The 27,708-nt window shown below is 42.3% G+C and overlaps 2 protein-coding genes across 4 annotated transcripts in view; one reads left to right on the top strand and one right to left on the bottom strand.

Annotated features, from left to right (window-relative positions):
• Positions 1–17,575, bottom strand: part of capn1 (calpain 1) — a 35,135-nt gene extending 17,560 nt beyond the window's left edge. The window contains exons 1-4 of one of the 3 annotated variants that reach the window (XM_026162396.1): positions 17,552–17,575; positions 10,858–11,586; positions 5,588–5,657; positions 4,336–4,454 (exon numbers count right to left, since the gene is read on the bottom strand). In XM_026162396.1, the coding sequence (XP_026018181.1) occupies positions 4,336–4,454; positions 5,588–5,657; positions 10,858–11,115 (447 nt within the window). In that variant the 5' untranslated portion in view covers positions 11,116–11,586; positions 17,552–17,575. Of the gene's footprint in view, positions 1–4,335; positions 4,455–5,587; positions 5,658–10,857; positions 11,587–13,609; positions 13,793–15,408; positions 15,560–17,551 lie in introns of those variants that run through there. The other 2 variants (XM_026162394.1, XM_026162395.1) reach the window with 2 other exon arrangements.
• On the top strand, positions 16,949–27,438 carry sf3b2 (splicing factor 3b, subunit 2). The gene is made up of 22 exons (XM_026162393.1): positions 16,949–17,148; positions 17,594–17,640; positions 17,868–17,915; positions 18,788–19,015; positions 20,559–20,609; positions 20,879–20,963; positions 21,098–21,177; positions 21,500–21,608; positions 21,822–21,913; positions 22,149–22,361; positions 22,449–22,571; positions 22,666–22,746; positions 22,844–23,071; positions 23,157–23,306; positions 23,422–23,511; positions 24,146–24,253; positions 24,349–24,456; positions 24,724–24,866; positions 25,505–25,606; positions 26,273–26,372; positions 26,482–26,673; positions 27,056–27,438. Exons 1-22 carry the CDS (start codon positions 17,019–17,021, stop codon positions 27,125–27,127), a joined length of 2,580 nt encoding a protein of 859 aa, XP_026018178.1. The 5' UTR covers positions 16,949–17,018; the 3' UTR covers positions 27,128–27,438.
• The last annotated feature ends 270 nt before the right edge of the window (positions 27,439–27,708 follow it).

The raw sequence follows: 27,708 nt of genomic DNA, 5'->3' as shown, positions 1-27,708 counted from the left end.
AATGTTCACCTTCAAAATAAAAGTTTCGCCTGCCTCAGCAATCCAACCAACACATTTCAAAAGGCTCAACTTTTAAATTGAAGGCAAAAAGGACACGCTCCTAAAACCAAGGGGTTTTTGTCCTGTTTGTATTCAAATTCAGAGTTTCCAGAGCTCTGAGAACAGTTGACAAGTGCCTGCCGACAAGGGAATGTCGTCTATCCAAACTATGAGCACCCACAGCAATCTGCTAGCAACCAAATCAAGGGCGCTTTTGCCAAATGCTCTGGGAATACACGATTTTACCTACAAATCAGTTGCTGACTCAGGCCTTATTGCCTGGACCCTACAGAGCCGGATTTGTAAAGAATTTATTGGTAAATCAGGGTGGAAAATAAGTATTTGGTCAATAACAAAAATACAACTCAATACTTTGTAACATAACCTTTGTTGGCAATAACAGAGGTCAAACGTTTACTATAGGTCTTTACCAGGTTTGCACACACAGTAGCTGGTACTTTGGCCCATTCCTCCATGCAGATCTTCTCGAGAGCAGTGATGTTTTGGGGCTGTCGCCGAGCAACACGGACTTTCAACTCCCGCCACAGATTTTCTATGGGGTTGAGGTCTGGAGACTGGCTAGGCCACTCCAGGACTTTCAAATGCTTCTTACGGAGCCACTCCTTTGTTGCCCGGGCGGTGTGTTTTGGATCATTGTCATGTTGGAAGACCCAGCCTCGTTTCATCTTCAAAGTTCTCACTGATGGAAGGAGGTTTTGGCTCAAAATCTCACGATACATGGCCCCATTCATTCTGTCCTTAACACGGATCAGTCGTCCTGTCCCCTTGGCAGAAAAACAGCCCCATAGCATGATGTTTCCACCCCCATGCTTCACAGTAGGTATGGTGTTCTTGGGATGCAACTCAGTATTCTTCTTCCTCCAAACACGACGAGTTGAGTTTATACCAAAAAGTTCTACTTTGGTTTCATCTGACCACATGACATTCTCCCAATCCTCTGCTGTATCATCCATGTGCTCTCTGGCAAACTTCAGACGGGCCTGGACATGCACTGGCTTCAGCAGCGGAACACGTCTGGCACTGCGGGATTTGATTCCCTGCCGTTGTAGTGTGTTACTGATGGTGACCTTTGTTACTTTGGTCCCAGCTCTCTGCAGGTCATTCACCAGGTCCCCCCGTGTGGTTCTGGGATCTTTGCTCACCGTTCTCATGATCATTTTGACCCCACGGGATGAGATCTTGCGTGGAGCCCCAGATCGAGGGAGACTATCAGTGGTCTTGTATGTCTTCCATTTTCTGATGATTGCTCCCACAGTTGATTTTTTCACACCAAGCTGCTTGCCTATTGTAGATTCACTCTTCCCAGTCTGGTGCAGGTCTACAATACTTTTCCTGGTGTCCTTCGAAAGCTCTTTGGTCTTGGCCATGGCGGAGTTTGGAGTCTGACTGTTTGAGGCTGTGGACAGGTGTCTTTTATACAGATGATGAGTTCAAACAGGTGCCATTCATACAGGTAACGAGTGGGGGACAGAAAAGCTTCTTACAGAAGACGTTACAGGTCTGTGAGAGCCAGAGATTTTCCATGTTTGAGGTGACCAAATACTTATTTTCCACCCTGATTTACGAATAAATTCTTTACAAATCCTACCATGTGGATTCATGGATTTCTTTTTTCACATTCTGTCTCTCACAGTTGAAGTGTACCTCTGGTGCAAATTACTGACCTCTGTCATCATTTTAAGTGGGGGAACTTGCACAGTCGGTGGCTGACTAAATACTTTTTTGCCCCACTGTACATCCAAAATGACAAACAAGTCAACATCACATCGTTAGCAGCCGTATAACTGCAAAACCTCAACACATTTATTTCACATTTAGAGCAGGACACACTGTAGAGTTTTTCATTCTGCTTTGTCAGAACAACCAAACATCAGCTTGACAGGCTTCAATAGCACTGCTATACTTAATGAAATGCTAATACATGCCACTGAAGTGGGCTATATTAGCATTAAATCAAAGTGCAGTTGGGGCAAAACATTACAAATGAATTGATGTGATGACGAACTGCTGTCACTGGAGACTGCTTTATTATTGAAAACCATGCAGATAATAACACCATAATAACTAGCAGCATCTCTGTAAGTGCCAGTAAGCAAAAAAAAAGAGGTGAAAAATCCACTCTAAAAGAATAAAGCGTGGATTTGCACACTCTAATCACATCTTCCCTCACTTCGGCTGTAAATGTACCACATTCAAATTGAAAGTGCAAAAATCATAAACCACTGCTTTAATACGACTCCCTATCTAGCGTTGGGCTGCATGTGCGTGTTGCTCACCTGCTCACTGGCCGCAACATAAAAGGTAGCATTGTCAGGCCAACACCTGTGTCCCCGCCACAGCGCGCGCAGCAGCTACGTTGCTTGTGAGTGTTTGTTGTGTGCAAAGTTCAGCTGATAAGCCCCAGTCGGCTGCAAGAGGCTCACACCAAAGAAAACATTTGTATTTATGTTGCAAAGCAGAACTTGTTACACTGAGCTACGATGTGCACTCAACACATTTGACGGGGGATTGTCAACTTTACTTTTGTCTTGAAAGATTAGATTGTGCTTAAACTTGCAGTTTCTGATAAGCTGGCTTTTTGCCAGTTTGGAGAGCACGCTCAGATCTCCACTGGCAGGGTGAGGGGGTGTGAGGTCAGTTACCTTGGGCGACTCAAGTGTGGACTGACAAACAAAAAGACAGGCTTATAGCAGCAACGCCGCCTTTTAACCTTCTATCTCTTCTCAGAAAATTAAGCTTTTGGATACTGTTGAAAGAAGAAGAACCTGAACGTCGGGCCTACAGCTGAATAGTCGTTGGGCATTTTTCAGAGAATCTTGTGCTGCTCAAGTTTTCTTGGCAAATACTGTGAAACTGACAACGCCCTGATACTCTTCCTACTGCGACTCCATTTCAAAACCAGAACACACCTTATGGCTGTAAGCAAGCTGCAGGTAATATCCCTGTCTGTCAGACGCAGACAAAGAATTAAATACAAGGAAACAGTAAGCCATATGACGTTAAAAAACAAGGACTGGGTTTACAGCGGACTTCCTCTAATCCACGTAAAGGCTCCTATAGATACATATACTCACTTAACCTTCTAGGACCTGGCGTCCACATATGTGCACAACACATTTTAGGTTGTCTAGACCAAAACACAAAATTTTGCTCTACAAGGGCCTGAAATCCACTTACGATGTTATACTGCACCTGTTCTATTGAAATATAAAGCGAATGTACTCATATGTGGATCTCATTTTTCTCAGAAGCAAAACTCAGGTTAAAAAAAGCAGTTCCCCACATGGACAAGCCAAATGCCTCCTGGTGAAAAGTTTTATGGTAAAACAAAACAAACATTCAACTATTTGGCCACAATGACGAGATGTGTTTGGACGAGTAAAGGTGAGGCTTTCACATCTAAGAACTCTGCACCGACTGGCAAGCACGGTGGCGGTAACATCATGTTCTGGGGCCGTTATGCTGCCAGCGGTACTGGTACATTTCACATGGGTGGAGTAATAAATTCTTTAACTTAACCTCAAAGCAACTACTAAATGGTTGAAACTTGGACTCAGCTGGGTATTCCAACAGGACAATGATCCCAAACACACATCATAACTAGTTTTGGAATGGACAGAGCAGACTAACATTAAGCTTTTTTTTTATGTCCTTCCTAAAGCTCTGAATCGATCTGCTATGGGGCTTTTAACCGAATATTAGTGAGGGTCTACAATGTATATATACACTTGCCAGATCTTGTGTGGATTAGATTCTAACATGTGCACCAGCTCGTGCCCAGAAATGCCCACAAAATCATAAAAAAAAAAAAAAAGTTCCACAGCAAGAAGTGTTGCATTATGTCCTGTTTCTACAACAAAATAACACAACAGAAAGCAGTGAGATGCAGCGAAAAGTCCAATCTCTGGTGTTTCACAGCTTCCCCATATCTTCAGATAAATATCAGTTTTCCACCTCAGTTTGAAAGTCGTCACTGAGGAATTGAGGGGAAAAAAACAGCATTGCTCAGCAGCTCATGTATTGTGATTACACAATTATCTGTGTTATATAAGCAGCCGACATCACAACCTGCGTATAAATTGTCATGTTTGGAATCACTTGCACTTAGTTTGAGAGCCCATACCCATATTCAGGCCTCAGTAACCTGCTTTTGGCCTGATAACCGCTTGCAGCTGGTCACGTGTAACAGCTGTCTGCAGTGTTTTTCAGGCGCTATCCTTTGATATGTTTGGAAAAAACAAAAGGAAAGGATATGAAGCTGTCAGTAGTCATTACCTGGAAGTGAAAGATGCCAGCATATCCCTGCTGGAAACCCTGTCCGTGAGGAACCACTCTGTGGAGGAGATGGTCATTTAGGGTCAGCGATGCGATGGCTGCCAGCAACCAGCAGTCCCCTGAAGAAACGCAAAGACAGTTTTACTACCATTATAAATCAACTGAGAGCTGTCATGATAAGCACGAGTCTGTGTTTACATTAGCAAATAATTTCAACTTTTAGCCACACACAAAACTGGAATTCACCCACAAAGAGTAAAGGTTTGCACAGGCTTTGCATTCTGGGAAATGGGAGAGGCGAGCACAGAATCTCAGACTCGCCATGACTCACTCATGTTGTTAGTAGGACTTCCATAGTGGGTTCAAGCCACAGTTGCCACTTCCATTATTATACTGTGTTGCCAAAGAGCATTGGCTAGAAGATGGGAAGCCAATGACTGGCATAGTTCATTTAGCAGTTTGACTGTCATCATATTCTCTGTTACAAGACCTACAATTATCCTTTCACCGTCAAAACCGTGTTGCGTTCGGTGTTGTGTTATCTTGTCTTTTATGGGAGGAGTTGTGACTGACATGTTATTGAAACTTTAGGTTTTATTTTGGCTGTGTTACTGACACACAACAGTGCTACACTTCTCTGCTGAAAGTTATACTCAAGATAAAAATAAAGTCATTGAGTTTTATATTTTCATACAAGTAACACGCAGGAGTTCCTAAACTTTTTTGTGTCCATAGACAGTAGGAAATATAGATGTAGGTGGAGCCTCCATTCTATATGGTTTTTGCATGCAGCTGCAAAAAGACCTCTATGGGGGGAAAAAGGTTTTCTGATTTGAAGTCTGTAAAGCCTTTAAAAAGTGATTTCTTATAAATGTTATATAAAATAAAAAATATATATTTTTTAAAAACTAAAACTTTTCTTTTCCCCGAAAGAACTACCACAAGACCATATCTGGATTATCCCACTCTCTATATCAGATTTTTGCTGTGAAAGGTTCTGTGTCTCGCTGAAGTTCATGCTGTATGCGGAGTAGAGGGAAGCTTCACTTATTCATGACTTGCATCCAGCATCTCCCTAGATTTAGCACAGCAACTAACATCTATGCACTCAGTTACCTGTTTGTTTGTTCTTTTGGCAGTGTTCTCTTTTGCTTTCTGCCAGATTAAATCTCAGTTCTACCCCTCGGGTCTAATAGATGAATCATGCAGTAGTAACACTGAAACAGTTGGGAACACTCCCAATGGGACTTACCCAAAGCACCCTGACAGATGTCAGTGCGAGTAGCTCCATCTACGATGAACTCGGGCCGTTTGCAGAGCTCCTGTCGGTGCACACACACACACACACACACACACACACACACACAAATTAGCACTTCTTTGCCTTCAGACATACATTTTGCAAACATGTCGTCTTCCTCCCTTTCTTTTCTCATTTTCATCTCATTGAACCTGCTCTGGAAACCCAAACAATGATAGCAAGAATACCAATGATACCCATTCCCTGATAGAAGAAACATTAAAAATTAATCATTAGAGATTTATGCAAGTAATCTGTCATTTAACACTGCATCTTTATCAGTCTTATCTCCAACTGATGATTAGTGTCAGACATGAACTGAAGCAACAATAACAGAGCTAATGAAGCAAGTCTACAAAGCTGCCCACTTTGATTCTATAATCTAAAGTTAAGTGTCTTTTTCAAGCTCCGTGGCTACCAGGAGCTTGAAACCCCTGACAGGAGTGCTTACAGTCAGGAGTTAAAGTGGGATTTGGCAGCTGCAGGAAACCTAAACTCATGTGTAGCAGGGCAGCAATTCAGAATTGAGTGCTATGTCTCTGCGTATAATGTCTCTTGTGCAACCCACATCCTGCTCTGCAACAGTCCAACATAGTCAACGAACACAGCAAACTTCCCAGTTTATTTATGTACTTACTGTCTGTTACAAACTTTACTACACAGCAGATACATGCATTTATTTCTTCCCTGGGAAACACAGTCATTGTACTCTTAGCTGGCAGACAATCCAATGCCGCTCTCTCGTATCCGTCATGTGTGAATCGAGCTGGGCAATTGTCTGGTCTATCTTGTCAGATTGCTACTTTTAAACTGAAGCTTGGGACAATTAACCAGATCTTGCACGCACAAAACAAAACTTCTACTTTTCAACACGTGGGCTCCAAATAGTTTTTAAAACATGTAGTCTTTCAGTCAAGGTTTAGAAACAACTCTGGATTAGTGCAGGAGGAACACGCAACATTTCTGTCTGTGTGCTTGTTTCTTTGTCTGCCAACTCTTCAAACACTATCAGGAATTGAGCAACCAAACCTGGCACACGGGTACAGCTCAGGCTCCTGAAGATTCTTATCTCTATCACATATTATGAAATTATCACATAGCCTGGAAACCACTTAGCACAGGGCTGAATGAAGCGCCTTGAGGCAACTTTTGTTGTGATTCAATAAAATTGAATTTAATTGAATTAAAAATGACCTGTTTGTTTTTTTTAAATGCATCTACAACACAAGCAGCATTTCATTTAAATTTAGGGTTAACATCATAAACAGGCCAGACAATACTGTAGCACAGACATCTGCTAGTATAATAAATACAAAATGCTCTATTCTACAGATGATCTGCTTGTTTATACCTTATTAAAATTCATGTATTCTTAGATCGACAGATGGAGTGAACTGTTTTAAGTTGCTTCCTGGGAGCAGCGGGTATCAAGGTGGCAGTTCATACACACAAAAGCTATTTTAGCTAATTATAGCTAGTAGACACAGTTAAAACAGCTTCTAATAAAGTAACTGATCAAGTAGAGTCTTTTTTTATTAGTTTAATACCAAATAATAAATTGAGTAAGAAGTTGTAAGAAGGTAGTTTTCTTTGGGATTAATGGAGCTAGCTTCAAGCACAATACTCTTAGTCATTGTAGCGAGCTAGGCAAGCAAATCCTAAAGTTGTCAAAGCTCTTTTCTGAAAAATCTCCCAGTCTAGTGTTTTTTGTTCACATTTGATTTGCACAACTTCCTGCTTCCTAAACCTTTTTGTACTCAGTGTGGTGAGCGTGAGAAACCCCACGAAGCTATAAAAACAAATATTTTGTGTCATGCTAAGCAAACATGCCAACTATTCAACACATGGCCTAACTCACTGAGGCATCCTGGGCATTTTTAAACACTCACACAAAGCCTTTTTTTTTTTGGCGGGGGGGGGCATCATGACCCTCTTAGTGTAAATATTACAGATCCTGTGGTGCAGGTGATGCATGCATTATGAAGTGCTATTTCTGGAAGGCTGGGACCTCAGAAAAGCATTAGATGCAACAAAGAAACAAAAAACATACACTCATGATAACGTGACGATCTGCATACTCAAAAGAAAGCCGAAATTATCACAAGGCAAAGCTTTTAAGACCACAGCTCGCTCTGTTACTGCAGAACTGACAACAGCAACTTGCCACAGTGTCTGCAAATAGAATAAAAAAGGAGAGCACACCGTGTTCAAGGCATGCTCACAAATACAATTCCACTTTCTTCTCTGGTGCTGCTTCTAGCTACACAGACCACACTGGTGTATTTATAACAGAGTAAAAGGTGATGAGAGAAGAAAAGACGTGACATGGTAGACGATGTGATATAAGAGGCCCCTCATAAGACCTCAAGTCTGTGAGGAAAGCTTGCTTAAGTGTACCAGGTAATAAAAGACCTTAGAGGTGAGCTGTTATAGGTGGTGGTTGGAACTTCAGGGTTTGAGATGACCATATCTGAGAATGGTTTCAACCCCCTCAAGGATCTCGCTCAGTCTCTCAAGGTCGTTGTGGGACACAAGGATGTCATCCACGTAAGTATCCTCTTCAATGACACGTCTTTCTTCCACTCTGTTGACAAACTGTGGCAGAAGGGCAGTCTCTCGCATGGCAACCTGAGCGATACAACCTGCAGGCTTGTCACCCATGTTCACACGCACCACAGCATAATCCTTGATGTCCTCCTCCAGGGAATGCCTCCACAAGAAGCGGTGAACATGCACCTCTTGATCCTCTTGATCCTCCAGCCATACAGAGTTATACATTTTGTGTGGTTTTTTCCCATATTACTAACATGCCAATTTGTTTGTTGTGATTTATTATCAGCCAGACTCATATTTGCTTTAAATGACAAATTTATTTAAGACGGAGTGATTTATCTAAGTCTGGGATGGTACGTGTTAACGGCCGCTCATAGATCCTACCTGCCGGATCTTCTTTTCATTGATATCGCTGTTAATATGCCCTCTCTTTGACATCATGCAGAGTCCAGAGAAAATAATAATAATAACGAAATGTCTGAAACAAATCATTTACAGCAGTCTGAAGTCTGAGCTTTTGGCTCATATTCTGATATACAATGACTTTATTATTTTAAACTTTGCCCATAATAAACAGTCTTATCCGCCTATAACCCAGCAACTATATGACAGAAAGTAAATAAAATAAATAAGGTCCTTCTCTGCCCTGTTGGACGTGACCCACCACGTCCAACAGGGCAGAGGAGGATTTGGACTTGAAGCAGTAACACCTCGGTGGCAACAGGCATCTGTAACCGAACATCGGAAAATGGTAGTGGAGGAGGTGCGTCGACAGGAGGAAACAGTAAGACATGCTAGAGCGGTAGCGCTGACCAAGCAGGATCGCTGGATGAACTGGGAGAGGAAACGCACATGGAGTGAAATCTGGGGAATGGAGTCTAATAGACTAAGTTTCATCATCTGAGCGATATACGATGTGCTACCTTCCCCAATAAATCTGGAGCTGTGGTTTGGAAAGGACCCATCTTGCCCTCTGTGTACAGTCCCAGCCACACTCATGCACATCTTGGTTGGTTGTAGGACTAGCCTTACTCAAGGCAGATACACATGGAGACACAACCAGGTCCTCGGGTGTCTAGCCGAGAAAGTTGAGTGCAAAAGAAAATCCATCAATGCTCAACCTTTCACGAACCAAGAGGAGCGTCAGTTTTCATAAGCATTTGTCCGGGAGGGAGACAAGCCGAGGACGAGCCCCCCAACCCCGGACCTGGGACCGCTGGAGGTTGCCAGGGATTGGCAGATGCACATGGACTTGGATCAGAGGCTAATTTTTCCCGCAGAGATCATAACAACTACTCTGCGACCAGACCTCGTCCTTTGGTCTAACTCTCCAAAACGTGCTTACATCATTGAGCCGACGGTACCATGGGAGGACGCAATTGAGGAAGGATTCGAGCGTAAGAAGCTGCGGTGTGCCAACTTGGCAGCTGAGGCAGAGGACAGAGGCTGGAAGATCAAGGTGCGCCCGGTGGAAGTGGGGTGCAGAGGCTTTGTTGCCAGAACAACAGCGAATTGCTTAGATTGGGACTGCTGTCAAATGTTAGTGCTTGCCAGCTCTGCTTAAACACACCCACTGCAGGTGGTCATGGGACATGGTTTTTTTAGGCACTGGTGCACTAAATGTGTGCACAGTAACACGAGTTTTAGACTACAGGGCATGCAACAGCAGATAGCTCTTGTCAGATGGGTGCACATATTTAAAATACTATGGCTCAGGCTATGGTGCTGCAGTCATGTGCAGGACATCAAGATGTCCACTTGCTTGCTGTGAATTCTCCAGACAATTACCTACTCTACTGTTAGTGGCTCGTTCAGACATTACACATTGTTTACAAAGGAGCTGCTACTTTAAAAACCACCAAATATCTGAGGGAGGCATTTGTAGGCATGAGTCAGACATTTGCATTGTGATGCAGTGCAGCCAGATAAGACCTAATACAATTCAGGGGTGTGGTCTGCTACACTGTAGAAAAACAGCGCCACTAGGTTGCCAAAAGCATTAATTCGTCTGTCTTCACACCTATATGAATTCAAGTGACATCTTATTCTTAATACATATGGTTTAATATGTTGATGGTCCACTTTTTGCAGGTATAACATCTTCAGATCTTCCTAAAGGTGGTTTTTTTTTCAGGTTGAGGTGCAGGCCAGTCTAGTTCTTCCACACCACACTCACTCATCCATGTCTTTATGGACATTGCTTTGTGCACTGGTGTGCAGTGATGTTGGAACAGGAAGTGGCCATCACCAACATTTCTTGCTATGTTAAAGCATTAAGCACACTGGCAGAGTTACTGTCATTCCCAAACGCTTGCTCTTTGTTATGATACCACGAACAATTGACTGTGGAATATTTAGTAGTGAGGAAATTTCATGTCTGGACTTGTTGCACAGGTGGAATCCTATCACAGTTCCTATGTCCAAGGAAGTGATTGGAAAACCTCCATTTAATTATTTAATGGGGTAGTGAATACTTTTAGCAACACAGTGTATTATAACTGTCTGACATTAAAATGATATTAACCTTCTAAAAAACACAGTAAATAAATCTGGAAACACCGTCTATAACTTTAAACATCTACAATAAATGATGTGAAAGGCTTCTATATTCCCCTTACCCACGCTTGGGCAAAAGACACAAAAACACGGCCACCGCCGCAATTTCTCACCGTGGGCCTCATCCAGCGCATGCCGCTGGTCTTTGCCGATCTGGGGCCGAGTTCGTTGAATCCCAAAGATGACGCTACAGCAGGAAACAGGCTGTCCTCAAACAATCTCCCACTTTGAAGGCACTGGGCTTTCAGAGAATCATAGTCCTGACCCAAGAACTTCACCGCATTGTGGTTCTGCCCCAGGCCCTCATCACGATCCCACTGGCTCCTCAGTTTGTAGGCCATGCCTGTGGCATAAATGGGCTGCTCTGCCATCTTGAGCTTGTGGAGTTAACGGAGAACAGTAGGACTGACAGCTGCTATCAATTTGATTCTCTTTGGAACCACAATAAGAAGTAAAGATGTGTCAATTATTAAAGACGCAACAGCAGCCTATTGAGCTTTTATAATCTAAAGCACTGTGCTGATGTAAACCTGATACACAGTGGTAATGGCTTCAAGGCTCAATCTTCAGTTAGAATAAAACATCAGTAGCTATGAAGATGCTATTAAACACTGATGAGGCTAGTCTGCTGCTTGGCTGTGGTGTATGTGGTTGCACTCTAGCTGGATGCTTTGATTGCAGTCACAAACGGAGAAGCTCAAAAATCCAAAGCTTGTCACAGTAGAGACGTCTTCCTCATTACAAAAGATCCAGATAACACCAGTCCCCGTCTGTTGTTCTTTTTTTGCCACGTTCACGCAGTGCAGGATCACACCCTGTCCTTATCACGGCAGCGGACAACCCTGCACAAAAACAAAGAAAGTGAGAAATTGAGCACAAAAGTGAAAAGGTTATCCAGTGAGATCCAAGATACAAGTTTGTACATACCAATACTATCTACGCGTACATCACAGAACAAAAGCTGAGGCTGTGCACACCCTCCATGTGCACAGACACTAAGAGTTTAAAAGACAAACGAGGCGTCCTTGTTTCTTTGCAGTCATCCATATATGTGCATTCTTAGAAAAGCCCGGCAAAGTTGGCACATCTGTGATACTTTTACTGTGGTGCACTGAATGTGTGCACAGTGTAAGTGAGAACTAAATTTAAAGTCAATGTTTAATCAGAAAAGCACATTAATAACAAAGCAGGGGTGTGTGTATTTTGATGCACAATAAAGGTTGCATGAGGCAAAGAACAAGCACAAGCTCTCTGTGAGACGCTTTAATTAAGCAGAGGCTGAGATGAAGAAGCATTTCTATCATTAGTGCCGGCGCAGACAGAACTGGAGCTTTGGACAGAGTTAGTCTCACTTTGTTGCTTTGAGTCTGCGTCTTTTCCAATAAACACAGAGTGGAAGGCGTTTATTTTTATCTTCTTTCAACTCTCTCAGCCTTTTTTTTTTTTCACTCCCTCACCTCAGATATGCACATAAAGATACGCACTTCCTGTTTTCAGTCCACAGGTGTCCGTCACAGCAGAAACAGAAAAGAGAGTGGCTTTCACTGGCTTGTGTAGCAGTGGAGCCATGTAAGAGTTTCCTCCTCCTGCTAACAGAGAACCACACCCACAAAGATGGCCCATTTGACTGAGTGAAGAATGCTGCTGCTAAGAGAGCCAAAAACTGAGCATGCAGCTGTGACAGCAGGTTTCCCAGCTTGTTCAATTACACAACACTAAGACTTGTGTTTGCACATGTGCCTCTATTGCTGCTAGCATGATGAAACTACATTAGGGTCATTTGCATGAGTACTACACATTATTTCTGCTAATAGATCCCTAAAGCTACAGCTAGCAAAGCTGAAAGTGCTGCATAATGGCTGCCTGCACCACAACTATTATATTTCTTACCACGAGCATTACTACTCACACTAACAAAGGCACTTTTGCCACCACTGTAACAACTACTTCTGCTTCTTCCTGCATTCTTTATAAAGAGTTATTTAGCATCTGTACCACATATCAGTGTTAGCATCACTACAGTGTTTTTCTTTTTTACATAAAGGTATGTACTATTTAAATGTGGACACGAAAATATCTTCAGTGAAAAGGCTTCTAGAGTTACACTTGTTAAACTGCTTGTTAATGCATATATCTAATTAGCCAATCACATGTATTCAGGTATTTAAACATGGTCAACACGACCTGCTGAAGATCAAACTGAGCATCAAAATGAGGAAGAAATGTGATTTAAGTGACCTTGAATGTGGCACAGTTGTTGTCAAACAGGCTGGTCTAAGTATTTCAGAAACTGCTAATCTGCTGTGGGGAAATCCCAGCAATCTCTACAGTTTACAGAGCATGAGCCAAAACGGAGTAAATTTTGGCGCGGGGCAGTTCTCTGGTGAAAGTCTTCTTGATGTCAGAAGTCAAAATGGAAATGTCAGACTGCTTTGAGGTGATGGGAAGCAAACAGTAACTCAAATAACAGCTTTTTAGAACCAAAGTAAACAGAAGAGTGTCTCTAAACACACAACACACACACAACACGCAGATGGGCTACGTCAGTGGGACACTCCCGTGAGCTAAGTAGAAGAAATTGAGGCTACAGTTCACACATGTTCTGCAGAATTGAACAATATAAATTTTTTTGGTCTAATGAGACTCAATTTTAGCAAAAACATTAGGATGGTGCGGTCAGCATACGGCATAAATACGAATACATGGATCCATCCTGCTGACCACTTCCATCCCTTTATGACATTAATAAAAATGTGCTTCACTGTTCTTCCCCTCACTGCAAAGTCCATCATGAAATCCTAACAAATGTCTGGTTAAAAATGCAGGTTTTCAGATTTATGTCAGGCCCATGTGTTTGTTTCTTACCTCTCCTCCAAACTGCACCTTCTAGTTTGATCCCAAGAACTGCCAAACCAGTCCAGACAGACTCTTCTGTACTACTTTTATAGTCAACCTCCAGCGAGGGATGTGCCAAATGTGGCAGGAAGGAGGAGTTACGCCTGATTTCAACATCTTTATTTTCCAACTGTTAACGTATGCCCATTGTCACTTGAATGACATGTTTGAGCACTCCTATAAATTCACTTAATACCTAATTAACTTTTCCTAGAACGGGAGGAGCTACTGGCTATAGGCAGAAGTGTGTCAGGTGACAGCTCTGTGAGGAAAAACGCCACCGCCCCTCACAAAACACACCCACTACCATGAAATGCTTGCAGACCACAAACAATTACTCATATGCTTTCAATATGCATGTCACTCTAAGTTGGTTCCATGACAAAACACCCATGACCCCATTACTTAAACCAACAACAAAGGATCATAACGTGTTCTGTTAAAACTTTAGTCGTGTGGTTTTTACCTCTGCTGGCTGCCATCGGGGCACATTTTACCCAACAACAGTTCAGTCGGACTCTAATGAATATTTTACTTCTCCTCACATGAGAAATACATGCAGCCTACATACCCTCACTCCATATCCCAACACAAATGCTTAGCCTTCCCCCCAGTCCGGGTGGCAGCACACAAGAATGCGCATGCATGTGTGTACTGTACTGTATCATCTAGCAATGCAACACTTAGTATAATGACAAGAAAACTGAGAATGTGCACTTTTATCCAACCCATAACCCGGCTCTTTTACTTATTTGTTTTGGCACATCAGCAGGATGTTTCCTTTAACATAGGGGTCGTGCAGCCATGGGTAGAAACACACACGACTGAAGCAGCAGGCATGCAAAGGCCGTGAAAACACTGCAATCATCAGCAATGTATGACTAATGCTTTTCTGCTGATGATTGTCTGAGTCCAGTTTCCTCCTCACAACTCGAGCTGATTAAATGCATGCTGATAGTAAGTAAGTGTTGCCTTTGGGAGGGTGGAGTCAAGAGTTTGTGGCATGAGTAAGCCTTCTGACCGCCTGTGGTGTATTTCTGCATGCAGGGGTTCATGTTGCAACACAGTTTACTGTGAGAAAAAATATCCAAAGTGTTTGGAGAAAATAGACCAACAGAGAGATCACACACACGCACGCACGCACTGTGACCGCTGCAGGGAACATGGTGACTACTGTGTTTTTTTCTCATCAGAGTCTGCAGAAGAACACAGCTTTTAGAAACACTGCGCTACATTTGGAGAATGCTCGTTGGAGCATGCGCCTCAGCTCACGCAGATTTAGCTCTTTATAAAACTTTAACTTGGACGCATGGCTCACACAGATAAGTAAGTCGCTTTTGTGATAGATAGGTGTGGTCCCTGGGAAAACATTGAAATTAAAGAACGAAACACAACCAGCAAAGCGAACAGCGGTTTGACGAGTTTCCTTTGGCTTCACTTCCATCAGACAGAGTTAAAACCAATAATAATAATAATAATAATAACAATAATAATAAAGCGTAAGACAGCAAAAGCAAATTTTGCGGAATCAGCACATTAATGATTAATGATTGATGGTTATTATTCTCGTGAAATCTGGGACAGACTGCTGTTTCACTGTGGTTTGTTCCGGCATCACAAACTAACCTAAAAAGTAACTCACAAACTTCCAGTTCTGCTCTTAAAAAAGAAGAAGTTCATGCCAGGAGGACAAACGCGATTGGCAAAGTGCAGCCCGACACTAAACTGCTGATGCAAAGTGATGTTGAAGGATGAAAACTCATATTTACCTTCAAATGCGTTTCCTCTGAAAAAAAAAATAGCTACACGGAAATTCAACATGCTCTGCGTTCCATGTTTAGTATGTACCCTTCTTGTACCCTCCCCTCTTTTCTATACAGAAGAAACGCCCTGCTGCCGCTGTGTACCCTTGTTTCAATGCGACTGCGCAGTGCCCACAGGTCATAAAACTACACTGAAAGGGAGGGATTCGTGCACTGTTCTGTCGTGTTGTGCTCTTTGTTTGCAGCAGATTTTACTTGATACTGTAGTTCATTATGGTACTGTGTGTTCACATGCAATAAGCTGCCCTTTAAAAGACAAAAATCCCTTTATATCGCTCTGTAAATACTTATCCTAACTAAAAAAAAACCCGCCACATTTACCAAGTGTTAGACTCTTTTTGAAGTTTAGTTACGTACAGTATTTCTATTTTATAACTATTTTTAAATTTCAGTAGACTTGTATGTTATGAATGTAAAAATAGAGAAGTTTTTTAATCTTCTAACGGCATCATTTACAGGATTTCAAGTCTAAGCAGCCAACAATGACATCTAGTGACTTCGGGTAGCAGCGCATCTAGAATAGAATCGGATAGAATAGCTTTTTTATTGTTACTGTTACAAGAACAATGAAAGGCAGTTTGGCATCTCTCCATGTGTGTGAAGTACACAATAGCCAAAGTATTTACACAACAAATTTACATTTACACAAGAAAGATATGTACAAGTTATACATACACCAGCAACACACACACACATACATACATATATGAATATATGAATATATACATATATGCATTCGTACGTACATACACACACATATTTCCACATACACGCTTACATCTATATCCATACACATACATGCCATCCAACTAGCAGGTGCATTGAGAGGTGCAGTGTGGTCAGTGATATTGCACGTTGAGTGTGTGTGTGTGTGTGTGGGGGGGGGGGGGGGTGCTGTTGGAACTATGCTAAATAAGGTTTTAATAAACAGAAATACGATTTATAAATAAGGTGTAATGTCCATGAGCGTTATTTCTATGAAATAGACAGAAAGAACAAATAGTAAAAATTTAAAAAAAAAAAACCAATTCAATTAATAATAATAATAATAATAATAATAATAATAATAATAATAATAATAATAATAATAATAATAATAATAACATGTAGATAATAAACAGAATTTAGGGTGTAATGATCGCACAGAAATGTGTAAATGATCACAGTCTATGGGGGGGGGGGGGGGGGATTGGGGCCACAGATTAGCGTCTGTTTGTGTGGGATTGTATTAGTCTGTATCTTTTTACTTGATGGCTAAAGTTCAAGCTGAGGGTGACTAGGCTGTGTGTGCATTGTCTGAAATGATGACGGATTATGAGATCACACAAATGTATTGACTACAGTTGAAGAATATGATTTTTGCCCCTCTTTATGTTTTCTCTTATTAGGAATTTATATTTTGAAAGCACGTGTTCTGACTGATTATTGGGGTAAGTGTGCATTGAATTAAAAGAAAAAATCTCTCTTCATACTTCACGTCCCGTGGTGCATTGCGTCTTTCCCAAGCTCTCGCGTGTGCTTCGCTGCCGCCGTTGTTCCATTGAGCTAACCTCAACATGGCATCCGACGGACCGCCGGGCACTGACTCTCTCCCGTCCGATTTGGGGAGTGCTATTGCAGCTCTGAATACATGGAGCATCCCGGATCTTCAGGGCAAGCTGGCAGAGCTGGGAGTACCCAACATGGGTAAGAAGAACACCCGCGTAGAGCACTAACATAGACAGTATTTGGCTATCGGCAGCTAGCCAGTTGCTAACTTTAGCTAGTAGCGTTAAAACGCAATGCTTCCGTTGCAACGAGTTTAAGCTAGGCCTGCGTTATGTTTACACTCTGTTGAGTTCATTTCACGCACTAATTAATCGAGTACGTGACATTTTAATCCCTGTGATGCAAGTTGGATAAAGTTATGACCATTTGGTTAGCTATTTTCCTTAATATGAGTTCTGTAACTAGTGCAGCGGTTTAGCTGCTTTGCTAACTTTAATACGAAGCGGTCAGCGTTAGCTAGTTTTGCACAACTTTAAAATGCGCTCAGAGTTGTTCTGGTACATTTTTGGTGTACATATTACAAGCCTAGATTCATATCTACCTTGTTTAACAGCTGTTTCCGATTCATTCTTTCTCTCTTTAGGTCCCAGAGAGGAGTTGATTGACAGACTGAAGGGCTACATGATGCAGGTAAATCCGTTTAAATTCAGTTTTATCCGGTCATCGCTCAGCTGTTTGGTATGGTGATGAAGCTTTTTCTAACTGTTGATGACCTTTCAGGCTACGCTAGACTAGTCTTGAATAAAGTCTGAGGAAAAGTTATTAGTAAATCCTAGCTATCCTAGCTCTGTTTCTCTGACCTCCCCACCTTTTCTTTAAAATTAAAGAAACTGTGTCTTGTACGTGTCCCTCCACAGACTGGGATTCTCCTCAGCAAACCTGATGATAAACAAATGGGCTCCCAGGTAATTTGGAGGGAAACGCTGATATCTGTTTAATACTGCAGTATACAATGGTGAACCACATGTCAGTGTAGTGTTTTTTCTATATTTTGATTTACATGTTTAACGGTTGCCATTTTTGAACACTGGACCAGCTTTTTATCCTCTCAAGGATATTTGAGGTGTGTGTGAGTTTGCCCATCCAGTCTACCGCTATTTGTTTTGCGGACTTTGAGAAGGCATTTACCCTGGTCCTTCGCAGTGTCCTATGGGGCTGCTTCATTAAAATGGGTGTTTGGCCCATTTTTACAAGCCATTTGGTTCCTCTACAAGTGTCACAAGAGCTTAGTCCACAACAATTAGTCTGATGCGTTTCCAGTCGGTGCTGGACTCAGGCAGCACTGCCCTGTGTCACCAATCCTGTTCAGTTTTTAAGATCAGAATCGTTGGCATAGCCAGGAGGCAGAAGGCTTCCACCTTAGTGGCCTCAGGATTTAGTCTGTGAATAACTAAAGCAAGTTCATAGACAAGGTATGCAAAATTTACAGTGTTACACATTTACTTAACAAGGAAAAGATCCCGTTCTAGGAGGACATGCTTCTCGTTCTGTCAGGGCGGGCTTCTACTAAATCAAATATAATAGAGCTATCTGCTGTTTTAACTCAACGGAGCAGACGAAAGTACCTTTATTTAAGTTTTCACTCTTGCAAATGTGTTACAGTTGAGTATGTTTTGTCTGTTTGTAGACCTCTGCTAAATGGTGCTAAGAAGCAATTTACCGAAACAGAAATTCACTGAACACCTTAATATCTCACTCAGATGGTCACACAAACAAGTTCACTTCAGTCTTTCGCGCTTCACATTTACATCAGTCTCCTGTATTTCCTCCTCTCTAGATGCCAGGTATCCCTGCCATGCCCCCAATGCCTATGCCCCCCATGCCTCCTGGTATGGGTATGATCCCAGCTATGAGCATGATTCCTAGCGGGCCCCCTCCACCCGGTATACACATGGGCATGGACCACTCTGGTTTGCCACCACCTGGCCTCACACAGGATGATCAGCTGAAGATGGCTCAGCATAGAGCAGCCATGATGTTACAGCAAGAGGAGAGAGCCAAGCAGGTGAGGATAGCTGGACCTAAAGTTTAATGTTTCACTCATTTTTGCCATTTTTCTTTGCATTCAAAGCGTAGAGTTCAGGGCTCTAGACTAACTTTTTGCCAAGGTTTGCACTGGTGTGCCTAACTCTTTATTTGGAGCACAGTTCTACAAGAAAAATACTTTACTGAAAAAGTGCTTGTGCTTAAAGTGCTTTGGCACTCTTTGGCAATATTGTAGACAATGTTAAACTTAATCATCATCTCGGCCTCTGAGAGAGAGAGGGGGGACACTTGGGCCGTGCATTTATCGCTGCATAAAATGTGTTTTCTGGATACACTGTGCTTTTTCAGCGTTCAGAGATTGATGGCTCTGTGTCAGAGCACTGGCTATCAATTTCAGACGGATCAGGCCTTAACTTAGAGAAAAAATAATCAATAGTTCTTTTCATCTTTTGTCATTACCCAAAGCTACATCCACTTCTGTCGGCCTAGGCTACTCACTAGGGCTGGGTATCATCACTTTTTTCTACAATCCATTCGATTGTGATTCACAAGGTGCTGATTCGATTCGATTCAATTTTGCCTCAGACAGTCAGAAATATTATAATTCTGATCATTTATCAGTACTGACACTTGTGAGACTTCATCAGAGGAGTAAGCATCACAGCAGATGCCTTTGTGTCAAAGTAACTGAGAATAAAACTCAGAAAAACATGAAGGAGATTTTCCTGGCCTGGCTTTTTATAGCAGATAACCTTAAAAATATTCTGTAATTTTGCATAGTTTTAAAAAGTTTAAACGTCTTCAGTATTGAACAGCAGAAATCAGGCTTTCTTGTCCGAGGTCATTTAAGTTAAAAAAGAAAGAAAAGGCAGCGTCCGACAGCGCTGTAAACAACAGTGAGTTTATCGTGGTGGAAACAAAACGGCAAACGTGAGAGAAGATTACTGATGATTTATCAAATGTGAAGTGTAGTTTGGATCTTCTTTTGCTGCTGGTTCAGTGAATTTGGGTTTGAGAAAGACAAAATCTGCAGCTCAGAATCGAACGCAAAAAAGACGTAAACACAAAGTGGCAAATCACAGACGCATCAGAATCAGTGAGCTGTCTGCTTTCAGCCCCGACGGCGTGTACGTGTCGCCGAGTGAGAAAGCCGAAAAAGAGAAAGCTGATTCTGATGCGTCGGGTCCGCTCGGTGTTTACGCCTTTGTGTGGAATCCGTTTACCTGCTCTCATTTGCTGATTGGAGGTTGTTGAAATAGTTTTGTGAGCTTTAACCTGAGCTCCTGGCGTTTCTGGCAAAACACATATTCAAAAGTCGAGTCAGGATTTAATGAATCAATATCGCTTTTTTTTTAATTTTATTTATTTATTTATTTATTTTAGTCACACCATTGAAAAATGTGGTCGCACTCTAGAGCCCTGGAGTAAATTCTGAGATGTGATCATAACTTAAAGCACAATTTTAAAAAAGACCTGAAGACTTTAATGTAATGTCATGTGTAAATCAGAATAACACACTATTGTGTTCACTGACTGGCTGTTATTGTTTGTGGCTCTCTCAGGGCGATTCCCATGTCATGGATGAACACGATCTTTTGGAGCAACAGAAAAGGGTAAGAGGATGAAAAACTCTCAATTGAAATATTTTCTTGAGGAGCTGCGTGGTTGAAAAGGGTGAAAAAACCACTTTGGTGTGGGAACAAGTTGCTGCCCCAAGTGGAGAATTTTAAAGTATCTCGTTCACAAATGAGGGAGAGTGGAGTGGGAGTGACAGATGAATCAGCATAGTGGGTCCTGTATGGTGTGCAAAATTTCTCTTTTGTGCTACTGCAAATTATAAACATATTCATTTCTGTCCCCCTCGTACGTCCTCGTACGTCAGGCTGCAGTGCTGCTGGAACAGGAGCGTCAGCACGAGATGGCCAAGATGCAGCCCAGGTCTATGCCCACTGTCACTCCAATCAGAGGTGAGTTTAAGCGAGTTTTAAATAACACGAAATGTTATATAATGAATTTGAAATACATTTTTTAATTTCTTTTTTTCTTCTGAAACGGCACATTTTAGGAGTTTTTTGTTTGATAATAATTCTGTGTGTTTTAGGGCCTCTGCCTCCAGGTGTCAGCATGTTACCAGTTCAGAAACACAGAGTGCCGCCTCCTCCTGGAGAGGACAACAGAGAGGTAAACCACCACTCCTTCCCGTATGTAGCGTTACTTCGTCTTCTCAGAAAACTGTTCCGAAGTTTCTTTTAAAGATATTGAAAATCTCTGCTGACCTGTTGATTAATTATACATGACCAGATGAGATTCTTTGACCCCTTTTCCACCATTGTTTGTATTATGTGTCCAGACATGCATGCATTAGTCAAAATTGTGGTCTAATACAAACATTCTAGTACCAAGTTTTGCTGAAACACAGTGGTGTTTTTGTTGTTGTTATTTTCAGACACACCGGTGCACGTAAAATTTCCCTAATCCCACATTTTTCTGGTGTAAATTTCAGAGCTGGCAGAGCGAGGAGATGAGCGTCACTGGGCCCAAGATCCCTCAGGCTCTGGAGAAGATCCTCCAGCTGAAGGAGATCAGGCAGGAGCAACTCACTGATCCCATAGGTCGGTCATCTGGTTAGACTGCTGCTAAACCAAAAACCTTTGTATTTTTATTCAGTTTTGTCCTGTAGTGACGGACTGGGAAGACCAGCTATAATTGTCTGAAGTTGTCCAATTCAAAAAAAAAATATTTTTGTTTGATTGGAAAATGAAGTTTTACAGTATGATCTCCACGTTTTTTTTTATATACATATATATGTGTATATCTTTCAAAAGAGGATGAAGACGAAGATGAGGGAGGAGATATGGATTCATCTGCATTGCCCATGTCTGAGACAGATGACGACAGCCAGATGTCTAAAAAAGATGTAAGCCTCTTTTAAGCATCTAAGATGAGCACCTTTAAGAGTCATAGCATTGTGAGTCCATGCTTGATGAATTGACTTTGATATTTGTCACTCGCGACTTAAAATTGTCAACCCAGCAAACAAAACTGTAAAAACAGGATTTGTAGGTCCCGGCATGAATGACTCCACTATGAGGCAGTTTTTGTTTAATTTTGTTTGTCCCGTCTCTGAATTTGTCAACCAAACTTTTCCTCAGAAAAACCGCAAACGCAGGAACCGCAAAAAGAAGAGCAAGAAGAAGCGAGCGCAGGAGAAGAAGGAGCAAGCGGAGCAGCAGCAGAAGGAGAGCAGCGACAAGGAGAAGGACAAAGAGAAGGAGCAAGAGGTGGAGATTGAGTATGTCACAGAGGAGCCAGAGATTTACGACCCCAACTACATCTTCTTCAAGCGAATTTTTGAGGCGTTTAAGGTGACTACAGCAGACATAGTTGAATATAAGCGCATCCACTTTGATCCCCACCTCTAATGCAGTCTGTCTGTCCTTGTCTTCTTCTAGCTGACTGATGATGTGAAGAAAGAGAAGGAGAAGGAGCCCGATAAGTCGGAGAAGAACGAGACGGCTGTGCTGCGGAAAAAAGGATTTGAGGAGGAGAAGAAAGACAGTGACGACAGTGATGATGTTTGAACACCTCCATTTTTTACGAGAGCGGAGCAAAAAGTACGAGTAGTTGTCTGCTCATGTGCTGAACATCTGAAATGTTTCTCATGTGCAGGAAATCAGGCCGGATGTCCCAAAACTATCCAAGAAGAAGCTGAGGAGGATGAACCGGCTGACAGTGGCTGAACTCAAACAGGTAAAAAATATATGGTTTGTGTTTTCAGTCTAAAAGTCCGTGCCTGATTCTGAATAGATGATAACTTTTTATTTCTCCTGCTGCCACTTCGCTTCAGTTGGTGGCTCGTCCAGATGTGGTGGAAATGCACGATGTGACAGCTCAGGAGCCCAAGCTGCTCGTGCACTTAAAAGCCACCAGGAACACGGTGCCGGTGCCCAGACACTGGTGCTTCAAACGAAAGTATCTGCAGGGAAAGAGAGGTATCGAGAAGCCGCCGTTCGAGCTGCCCGAGTTCATCAGGAGGACGGGAATCCAGGAGATGAGGGAGGCTCTGCAGGAGAAGGTGGGTGTTCTTCTGATGGTCTGAGTCAACATTAGCAGAAATAATACTGCATGATTAGTAATTCTGTTTTTCTGTCCACTCGCAGGAGGATGCCAAAACTATGAAAACCAAAATGAGAGAGAAGGTTCGTCCCAAGATGGGAAAGATCGACATCGACTACCAGAAACTCCACGATGCTTTCTTCAAATGGCAAATCAAGCCCAAGCTCACCATCCACGGAGACCTTTACTATGAGGTACAAGAATTCTCGCTTTTCTCACATGTATTCAGAACCACGTAGGTACATTTATCAAAGGGACGTTATGAGCGCTAACGCTCCATGACCTACTTTGTGTTTTGTGGCTCCACAGGGTAAAGAGTTTGAAACTCGTCTGAAAGAGAAGAAACCCGGAGATCTGTCCGATGAGCTGCGTATCGCTCTGGGCATGCCAGTTGGACCTGTGAGTTTCACTGTTGTTCAAACGTTGTGCAAATTTAATGAACTAAATCACAAAAAAACAGCCAATGTGTTTTAAATTGACTGCAGTTTCTCTTAAACACACAAATCTGAGCGCATATAAACAGAAACCGAGCCTTGGTGATCTTAGAGCTTCATACTGTCTTTGTTTATCGTGTTCTTGGGCTCATCTTGATCTCAGTGATGAGACTCTGTAATTATATAAGAGTGTGATATAAAGCTACTGTATGAAGCTCCAGTTGCGACAGAAATAAATCAGCCGCTCTTGTTTTGCTGTTACTGTCCTGCTCTGTAGTATCACTCTCCCTGCTATCTCATTATGTCACTCTCTCTGTTACTGCTGTTAAGTGGTTGAATGTACAAGCTGTGAGAATAAATGTGTCAGATAAGACGTGACAGGACTTGTTTACACCGACACAGTAACGAGGACAATGCTGCTGTAACGACAATTATATAAATATATCCAGGCGGTGTTTTTGTCGCAGGCAACACCAACAGGCACGCAAATGAATGCTGAGCATATTTTAAGCTTGGAAAATGCAATCAGTACAGGGGGAGCGAATTGAGGAAGCAGAGCGAGCATTTCACTTGGATTTTTGCTTTGTCTTCATCGTCAGAACGCCCACAAGGTGCCGCCTCCCTGGTTGATAGCCATGCAGAGGTACGGACCTCCTCCCTCCTATCCCAACCTGAAGATCCCTGGACTGAACTCTCCCATCCCGGAGGTAACAAAATATCCAAAAAGCAGTTTAACAAATATGTCAGTGAATCAGTTATTGCTCATTTTTCCTGATGTTGTTTATCTGCATCCCTTCATCAGAACTGTACTTTTGGTTATCACGCCGGAGGCTGGGGGAAGCCCCCGGTAGACGAGATGGGCAAACCCCTTTACGGCGACGTGTTCGGGACCAATTCTGCAGACTTCCAGGTCAGGAGTGCACAATATACCCTCAGAAAAATAATTCTAATCATCATAATAACTTCTTAACAATGTAAAAGTGTAAATACTGTTACTTTAAGTCCTACACCAACAGTAACTCTTGTGTATGATTGTTTGTTGGTGCATTTCTTGGTATGAATTTCATCCAAATTGAAGTCTTTTGTCTTCACCGTTTAGGTTTTTGTTTTCGATTGCTACACATATTATGGCCGTCTCTTAACGATGACTAATACACTAACATGTTTCTGCATTTAGGCTAAGGCGGAGGAAGAAGAGGTGGACCACACAACGTGGGGCGAGCTAGAACCCTCGGATGAGGAATCATCAGAGGAGGAGGAGGAGGAGGAGAGCGACGAGGAGAAGCCAGATGAAACCGGATTCTTCACACCAGCAGACAGGTGCTTAATGTGCACAGTGCAGTCAGTGATTTAATCAAGAAGCTGATAATGATTAATAGATGAGTCTTAAATCGTATTTAGAGTTTTCTTACCCTGAAGTGTAAAGCAAATCAAAAAGGTAGCACCTCACAAACATGGCTGCCCACAAACATCTCAGTCAGCAGTTGCTCACATTTATTTATTGGCTCAAAGTGGGTTCATGTGTTTTCAGCTCAGAGCGTGTGAGGCTCAGCGCTTCGGGCTAAAGCTGTTTTTAATGTTGGGGATATGTCAAAAATAAAAATGAACCTTGCAGCTAAAGACTTCGAAGGATCCATTTTATAGATGTGTCAGGTGTAAGCTTAAGTATCAGACAGACATCAGTGCTGAGATCGACATTAACTTTAAAACTATTTCTTTCATTTAGCGTGTGACTGTAAATGACCTGAGAACAGGGCCGGGAAGTGTCCAGTCACATTAGTGTTTGACTGGGTTATTTGGTCCGTATCTCATGTCCTCGCTTTTTGCTAACAGAAGGGTGCGTGCGTGCGTGCCCACAGCTTTTAGACCTTTCTCAAGGCTTGACGGTATGGCGTTTTCTGAAGTTTGTGCTCACCAATAAACTCACCGTGTGCTGTGTGTCGCTTTGTGTGTTTCAGTGGGTTGATCACCCCGGGAGGCTTCTCATCAGTACCAGCCGGCATGGAGACCCCGGAGCTGATCGAGCTGAGGAAGAAGAAGATCGAGGAGGCAATGGATGGGTGAGTGTCGCTCCACTCAGTGCCTCTTTATTAACCATTGGATCATACGGTTTATCTTTAAAAAAAAAAAAAAGAAAAAAATTAACAAAAAAACTAAAAGTGAAAAATGCACTTCTTAATAGAAATTGTGCATTTTGGCTCAAAGTATTTCAAGGGTGAGTACTGGGGTGTTTTTAGATGTTTTCCCAGCATCCAGTTTTGAGAGTATTGGAGTTAGATCCTTGAAATCTTCCGGTACTACAGTTCTGTAAAGCTAACAAAGAATGACGGATGATCGAGGTCTGTAAAATATTTGGACGTTTAAATATCCTTTAAAACAGTCCAAATAAGGTTTCACAGATATTAAAGCTTAAATATAAGGAAAAAAGAGACGATTTCATCCAGAGACAAACTGTCCTGGTATTTGATGGCATTTGAGGAGCTGACATGGAATGACCCATTCATATTTATTTATATGAATGATACTGTCTAAAAAAAAAAATGAGTCACTTTTGCTGTAAACAGCAGGGAGAAAATGTCATCACACCCACTCCGATTTTTCTAAGTGTTATAAAGTCTAATGCCACACTTTAATAGAAATAGCATTCATTTAGAAAAAGCTAGAACTATTCTGTGTTTCTAAAGCACCGTGCGCTTTTCTTAGTTTGACACGTTCTTGTTTTGCAGCAATGAGACGCCACAGCTGTTCACTGTTCTCCCTGAAAGACGAACGGGCCCAGTAGGAGCAGCTATGATGGCCTCGACGCACATTTACGAAATGTCAGCGGTAAGGAGAAGTGTGTCCAAATGAAATGACATTACAGCCATTTTTCTTTTCGTTCCCGTTCTCCTCTGCCACTCTAGCTGAATCTTAAATACCTCTCTGCTTTCCTCAGGCCATGGCCAGTCGTAAGGCTGGCGGAGGGCAGGAGTCGCAGGGCGTGGAGGTAGCCCTGGCCCCGGAGGAGTTGGAGCTGGACCCGATGGCCATGACGCAGAAGTACGAGGAGCACGTGAGAGAGCAGCAGGCTCAGGTGGAGAAGGAGGACTTCAGCGACATGGTGGCTGAGCACGCAGCCAAACAGAAGGTACTAAGACACACAATTAGTGGCTTTTTAAAAACATTTTTCCTTCACACAAATGTTTTTGTGTAGCTGATTTCTGCCCCAATTACACGCTCAGCTCCTGGAAACTTTAAAGAAATGTTGCAGGCAGATAGCAGAGGAGTTCAAAGCAAAAAAAATCAATTGTGTTTGTTTAAGAGGTCAAAAATTACTAGTTCCCACGTCATTGATCTCATGACCAACACACCTGATGTGTCGATTACCAGCGTGTTACTGTAAATGAGTTCTGTTTATAACCTAAAGGAAAGTGGAAGTCAATAGTCACTTAGGTTTTCCCTTGGGGTGACATTTGAATATTAATAGTTTCCCCCTCCTCCTGCGTTTTTTCTTCCTTGTCGCCAAACAGCAAAAAAAGAGGAAGGCCCAGCCGCAGGACACACGAGGCGGCGCCAAGAAATACAAAGAGTTCAAGTTCTAGAGGAGATGAACCAAAACGAAGCTCAGCGAGAGAGTCGTCCACCGCAGGAAATGAAAGAGGAAGCGGCAGATTTGAATTTCAGAGGATGCACACTGCAGCACCGATCATCTGTTAGCGCTTTAACAGTAAACCGTAAATCAACAGCGTGGGCGTGTCTCATGTAGTCAGTGTCACATGACTGTGGCAAGGTGCATTTTTCTGTGTTGAACTTTTTAAGGTCTTGGTTATGTTTTTGTTTTGTTTTTTTCATAGTAACCATGTTTTTTTCTGTTTTTTGTAAATAAATGACGTGACAACACGAGTTCACAATCTTACTGCCTCCAGGTTTCTGTTTCATTTCATTGCACTCTTTGGGGAGGTGTGATTACACGCTGGTGGTAAAATGCAAGACATTTTCCCCATCTGCGTCAGCTGAAGTATCGGGACTTTAGACTTTGAACCTTAATGACCTGTACTGTCTCTGTGAGGCCTTTGCTTCCACTGAAGCTGCAAAATTCCTGCCTCTGAGTTTTAAGGCTGCTTCTGATCACTTCTGTTTACCTGGCCAGAATATCCATATCCAAACAAGCTCAGACCTAAGA

The sequence above is a fragment of the Astatotilapia calliptera genome, chromosome 3 (genome assembly GCF_900246225.1).
Source record: "Astatotilapia calliptera chromosome 3, fAstCal1.2, whole genome shotgun sequence".
Taxonomy (NCBI): domain Eukaryota; kingdom Metazoa; phylum Chordata; class Actinopteri; order Cichliformes; family Cichlidae; genus Astatotilapia; species Astatotilapia calliptera.
This window is presented reverse-complemented; position numbering and strand designations above follow the sequence as displayed.

What these genes read in the sequence shown, in the direction of transcription:
- sf3b2 (XM_026162393.1), top strand. Translation starts at nt 17,019, where the DNA reads ATGGCATCCGACGGACCGCCGGGCACTGACTCTCTCCCGTCCGATTTG. An exon ending in CCAATTCTGCAGACTTCCAG is followed by an intron (nt 24,457 to 24,723) that starts GTCAGGAGTGCA and finishes TTCTGCATTTAG; the next exon opens with GCTAAGGCGGAGGAAGAAGA. An exon ending in TTCTTCACACCAGCAGACAG is followed by an intron (nt 24,867 to 25,504) that starts GTGCTTAATGTG and finishes TGTGTGTTTCAG; the next exon opens with TGGGTTGATCACCCCGGGAG.